Source organism: Cygnus olor, chromosome 7 (assembly GCF_009769625.2).
Source record: "Cygnus olor isolate bCygOlo1 chromosome 7, bCygOlo1.pri.v2, whole genome shotgun sequence".
Taxonomy (NCBI): Eukaryota; Metazoa; Chordata; class Aves; order Anseriformes; family Anatidae; genus Cygnus; species Cygnus olor.
In genome coordinates, this window is record NC_049175.1 from 21892303 (window position 1) to 21899032 (window position 6730).

General features: G+C 44.0%; 1 protein-coding gene across 1 annotated transcript in view; it reads right to left on the reverse strand.

Moving 5' to 3' along the window:
• Positions 1 to 6452, reverse strand: part of BTAF1 (B-TFIID TATA-box binding protein associated factor 1) — a 47325-nt gene extending 40873 nt beyond the window's left edge. Inside the window, exon 1 of the mRNA XM_040563803.1 lies at positions 6318 to 6452. Coding sequence (XP_040419737.1) covers positions 6318 to 6331 — 14 coding nt within the window. The 5' untranslated portion in view covers positions 6332 to 6452. The remainder of the gene's footprint in view (positions 1 to 6317) is intronic.
• Positions 6453 to 6730: the final 278 nt, after the last annotated feature.

Consider the following 6730-nt stretch of genomic DNA (forward strand, 5'->3'; position numbering starts at 1 on the left):
TAAACAATCTAATTTTCATTGCTGTTCACCAGAACTGCAAGGTTGGCTGGGATTAGAGAGATTTCCCCTTTATCAACACTGTCATGCAGAACGATTACACATGCAGGCTTAGTTCAGTTAACTACATGGGGGTTTGTGCACAGAAGTACACTGAAACTTTATTACTGACCCCCAATCAGTAAACATAACAAGCATTTTGCTCTTCCAATGTTATTATTGCAGCAAGGACTACAAACAAAAAATGGCAATGGACAAACACGAGACCAAGTACTCTCAGAAGAACCACCACAACCAACTCAGAGGCACCCTCCGGGTAGCACGGTCAGTCCATGTTCTAGTCGCTGCTTTCTGAAGAGTTTTGCATAGTCTGCATTAACCTAAGTTACACATAACTGTACCCAGGCACAGCAGGCAAACGGTGCAAACCGCCGACCTGTGCTATTCTCCACGTTAATTTTCAGTTCTTTGCTGCCTGAAGGTACGTCTCCAAATACAGGGGTGCTCTCCATTTGAAGGGATACTTGGCCTAATATTTAAAGTGAGCCTTATGGCACTGCTCTGGGAGATGCACAACGTGGGTTTGAAAGCCCATCAGCTACAGAGGTATTACAAAGCTAATAGGGGGACAGTTAATGACCAGGTCAAGATACAGAGGTTATTAACATTATCTCAAAAATGTTTCCAAAAGACACCGTGCACAGCTTAATTGTGTACGGGTTCTGATCACCACAGTGTAAGCAGACTGACTGGATAGGGTCCTCACAGCACCTCAGATGGGGAAACTTCTCATTTGTTGACCTCAGATGAGTTTAGGCTTGAAACAGACAGCAAACTGATCACTGCTGCCAATGAAGCGATCACTTTGGGCTCCACGTCTGTCTGGGCCTGTATGCCAGGACACAGCCACTGACAGTATAGCTGCTGGTACAGAACAGCTCGTATCTATCCCGGCAGTCCTCCAACCCATTAAAGTCGTGTGACCCTACAAAAACCCTCATGCGGTGATCCTTGCAATGTTCTAACTTAGAGCTCTTTGCAAGACCTCAAGTTGGCACCCATCAGAAGGAAAGGGAACACTCTTACACGTTTATACTATAAATCACGTTTCAGGACCCAGAAATTTCTTAGCACAGAAATAGCTCAGAAACATAGAAAACTTCACCAAACTAAAATTTAGACTTGACGGGGTTGACACTCACTGTGAAGTTCAACTTAAGTTCTAATGTAGATGCCTTAGTTTTTCTTGTTGACCTAATAAACCTTTGTTCAGTTTTCCATCATTCGGACCCAGCTTGGCCAGCTTCACAGTTCATAAAAACTTAACCCCTTGTTAAAAGCACATATAAAACGTTAAATAAGCGAGAAAGCAACTTTCCAATATACAGTCAGCAAAAGAGAAAATAATCATCAGATTTCAGAACAAAAACTGGGAGGATATACATCAAGAATGAATTGAAAGGTGCGAGACTGTGGAGTAAGTGGTTTTGAAGGTGGGGCTGTGGATAAGAGAAATCCTCATTTCCTACAGAGCAGTGAAAGGGACAGCTCAAATGAAACGAGGGCTCCATCACCACTGGTGACAGTATTATATACTGCACACACAGGCCAACCAAATGCTGAAATTAGTAGTACTCCTTAGGGAATGCATATTTCATGTGTTATACGAGTTGCAGCGTTAGGCTATACAAGCTTTATTTCACAGAATGGTTGAGGTGGGAAGGGACCTCTGGAGATCTCCTGGTCCAAATCCCCTGCCATTCAGGACCACTTAGAGCAGCTTGCACCGGATGGCATCCAGGCAGGCTTTGAGCATCTCCAGAGAAGGAGACTCTGCAGCCTCTGGGGGCAGCCTGTTCCAGTGCTCTGTCACCCGCACAGTAAAGAAGTCCTCTCTCGTACTTGTTAACTATTATATATGTATCTATCTAAATGCAATACATATGACCACTTCCATTACAAAAACAATGAGAAAATAGCACTGGAAATTAGAAAGCCGCACAAAGATGCACTAATGCAACACAAGTGCATTGCCAAGTGATAGAGAGAACGCCTTGGCAAACACTCCAGTTTTGGCTGCTGGGATGGGTTAGAGCCCTTATCAGTGTGCAACCCTTGGCTTCGACTTTCATGTCAGTCTGTTAGGTGTCTGAGAAATTTTACAGCTCTGTCTCATTTGGGCAGCAGCGCACATGCTACTGCAGGGACACTCCCTCCCACTTGTTGCAGCTGGGAAGGCAGCTCCCCTGTTGGGGTCTTTCTGTCAGCCTCTATCGATGGGAGAAGAGGTACCCTATTCCCCCTAGGCGTTTTGGCCACAACTCTGGCAATTGCACTGGTTAGTGAATCTGCCTGATGAGTAGCAGGGGAATGGGTATGATGCAGACTACAAGAGCTTGTCAAAGACAAAATATGGTAGTTATACTCCTTTAAGTAGGAGCAAAAACATGCTTCTTGGTCAGGCTAACTCTTGCTTTCCATGCATGAAGTAATGGCTTCAAATGATCTAGAAGGTAAATTCTTTCTCTAGAAAAGTTTGTGGTAAGCCCAAAAGAACATTTCTAAAAGGTGTATAGGGCCATAACAAAAGTTCTTGATAATTTTGGCATTTTCTAAGAACTTTGGCCCCCTAACAATGCAATATCAAACCTAAAATTTTAGATAAATAACGATACCACCCAGTGCAGCCCTTTGTTATTGGGTAGTCACTACCCTATATTTCAAAAGCCAAGAGCAACGTATGAGACCCACTTATTTTCCAGTGGCTTTACTAGCACAGCCTTCTGACATGATTTTTTTTCTTTTAAATTGAAAACTCAGTTTCCATTCTATACTCTTCCAGTTATATAGCAATCCAAGCAAATGAAGACAGTGAAAACTCTAGAAACCAGTATTAAAATCATACGGACCAAATGCAGAACAGCTTGCAACAGCAGCCAGCTGTTACACTCCCCCATACTTGCTTAGGAAGGTCTCGAAGTTATCCTGAAGGGCCTGTCTTTAAGAAGGTACAGGTAAACTTATTTCAGGGTAAACTTAAGGACATGCCTATTAAAACCAAATTTTTCACCCTTAATGCATCTTACCAGCTTCATGCATTTTATCACTGTATTTTAAAAACTCTTTGCTCCCCCTCACGCTGTGAAGGCCCTCAAAAAACATGAGAAAGCCATTGGCAGCAGCCTTGGTGTTGGAATGATGATGACACATGAGCTGCCTTTAAACACATGACAGAAATTGAAAAGACCTTTATATTGGATATTGAAAGGCACCATCAACACTTCATCATCTACTGAAACTCAATCACTGAGTAATCTATGATTGTTGTGCTTCTCCATAAATTGGCAGTTACTTTTTCACCGAAAGTAACTCTAAAGGTTATAAGTGAGGTATTGTGTTTATTCATGTAAACTTCATAGGAATGAAGGTGAAGCAAAACTTTTCAGTTCCTTTTTTCCTTCTCAGTTCCACTGAGAAGAATTTTAATTATTTTTATTAGTTATGCAAATATGATGCTACATCACATACACTTTAAGACCAGAAACAGGAGAGAACGCCTATGCAAATTAGCTTGCGTGTTCACAGAAAGAACGTCAACCTTCCCACCCCCCCCATACCTCCTTCTGGGGAGGCTGGCGTTTGGTAGGTTAGTAGTTTAGTCTTCTCAGCATGGAACTACCAAGGAGATGAGCATATATAAAAAGTCATTCTGCAACTTCCTTTGGGTATGAGTTGTCCACTACTCTGCTTTCTGTGATAATACGCTAAAAAATGCACCTAAACTGTTACATCGGAGTATGTGTATAGTCCATATAACAGCAGAATGACACAAAACTAACAGTTACATATAACAGATTAAAGTGTCAGAATCCATTTTGTCAATGAATTACAAGTAAGTGATGCTTTAATTATTTTTAAGATGACCTTATTAATAGCAGAACTGCAAATTCGCGATCTAGTTTTTTGAGGTATTTCAAAGCATTCCCTCTATTTGTTTAGATCACTCTGATCAGACTAGTTTTAAGAAAAGTTTCCAATTCACTGAACAGCAAAAACTAAACTTTACTGGGAGAAAAAAACACTTGATAATTTGTTTTGAGAATGTAAAAAAACACACACCCCACACACCTCCAAAACTTTTTTTTTTAAGTAAGGTTCCAATACAGACTTAACGCTAGTGAAGGTTTTGTGTTGTTTTTTTTTTTTTTAATATCAAAGTTTGGTATACCCTCAGTAAAGCCTATGGTCCTTGAAGAAAGATTAATTTGAATCAACTTCTCCCTCACTCCCCACACTTGTATAGTTTGAATCGCTCAGCAGTGAAAGATGATGTTCCTTTAAACGTATAAAAAGGTAAATATCTTAGAGGAAAAATTCCTATCTCTACATTTAAATGGAACTGGTAGAAAAACTGGAACAACCACACCTTCTACAGTAACATAGGTATGTGCTATACTACAAATAATTGTCCTGAACACTTGTTAAGCCTGAAAAGAAAGGATCTTAGGAACTCAATGCTCTGAAATAAAAGGTAAAGACAAGATTTCTTGAATATACCAAAAGCAATATTGACACTTTAATATCAGTGGTCAAGCTGTTGAAAGGTTCATTTGTCAAGAGCTGCTATGTAACTTCAAAGGGATATGGATGGGTTTTGCTCTATCTATCAAAAAACGTGTCTGAAGCCAAATTTGCACAATACCACACCTGCGAATTATAGAGAAACTTAGGAGTTCTCCAGGAACAGCCAAGGTGTTACAGCATTCCAAAATATTAATTCTTTTAGGTGACTTACACATGGAATTGAAACAATTCTATACCAACTCACAAGTATCATAGCACTTTTTATTAAAGCTCAATTCCTTATGTTCAACTTGTGTCACAATTTGGTCTTAAAACTAGACACTGAAGCAACGCATCACATGACCTTATTAACACATTGACTTTTTGTGCTTCACAGTGAGGCTTAGGAATGAAGCTTAGCCAAAACAGAAATTTGTCTTCATATCAGCTACCAGACCAAACAGGTGTTATCTAACTCCTTGCAGAGAGCACTACTGCTTTTCACTAAAGCAGTGTAGTTTTACAGGAATACAGAAACATTGTTAACTCGATTTGACACTGATCTTTACAGTAGGCACGGCCTCAGTATACAAACTTTTCAGTTCTATCTTAACACTCCAGTTAAGCCCCATATCACTCATACCTCAGCACAATTATTTAAGTAGACTGCTCCACATCTAATGAAATTAGAATATTACTCTATTTTACGCAACTGTTTACAGTATTATTTTAAAGCACATAGTAGTCTTGTTACAGCAATCTCTCACTGCTTTCAGGTCCTTATGGACAGCATTAGGAGCAGATCCTAACATATATAGGCTCATAAGAAGTATGACTAGAATAAGATAAAGGGATATTTTGAAGAAACTACTAAGCTCAAACTAACGTACCTCTATGAGAAGTCTTAAAAGGTATACTGCTACTGTACATTTTGATTTATAATGGCCTTGAATTCTAAGGGTGCACACCTTCACTCTGCTACACAGAACTGTAAGCTTCACATACAGCTTCAGAAATGGAATTTGTTTTTGTTACAGCGTATCTGAAGAACAGAGATTCCACCAGCATATGACTTGAGGCTAATCTATCACAAGGTTAACTTGGATTTATGGTTTCTCTTCAACTATTCTGTACAGAAACTTAACATACCCGTTTCACACACAAAATAAAGATAGCAGGAATTTGAGCTCCGCGTTTTTTAATAGAACAGCTCTATTAAGACCTACCTCTGTATCAGTGAATAAGTTCAAACACTGGCACACCCGGGTGCACATGTGTGTAAGCAGATACTGCCCAACATCTTGAGGCAGAGCCAGAGCAGACTAATCACTTTTCTCCACGGAGGCCTGTTTTATTTCTGCTACTTTACAACCAGGGGCTCGGAAAGGCTAAACAGTTTCTCCCCATTTTTTGCGGCTCGGTATCATAAACCCCCACTGTTTTAGCCCGACGAAGCCAACAAAACCAAGGCGGCGCGTTCAAGAGGCCGCCCGAGGCGCCCCGTGCGGAGCCCCTGGGGGCTGAGGGAGGGAGAAGGAAGGAAGGGGGCTCCCCTGCGGGCCGCGCCCGGGAGGGGAACCCAAACCGGGAGCCCGCTGCCACCCCCGGGCCCGGCGAGGCGGGGGAGCCGCAGCGCGGCCTGGGGGGGCTGCCGGGCCCAGCGGTGAAACGGGGCAGCGCTCCCCCCCCCCCCCCCCCCAGCCAGGCGGCACAGAGGCCCGGAGGCCCCCCCCCCTTCCCTCCCGTCCCCTACCGACCTGGAGACGGCCATGGCCGCCCGGAGCGGGGCCCGGCAGGCGCAGGGAGGAGGGCGCGGGGCCTAGCTCGGGCCTCTCGGGCGCCGCACCCGGCCTCGGCCCCGCCGGCGATCGGCGGGCGGCGGCTGAGCGCGGCTGCGGGCGGCAGCGGTCGGGGTCTCGCTCCCCCCCGGGGCGGCGGCGGCGGCGCGGGCGACGGCGGTGCGCGACCCTCGGAGCGCGGGTTAAAGGCTCTAGCCGCCCATCGCCGGGGCGAAGCCCAACGCCTGGTTTTATACGAGCAGCCATCTTGTATTTATTCCCTTCCTCCATGAGAGCCGCTTCCTGATTGGCAAGGCCGCCCGGCCGCAGCCAATGGGGAGGGCGCTTCTAAGAGCGGGGAGGGCGGGCGCAGGCGGCAGCCGGACTGAGCA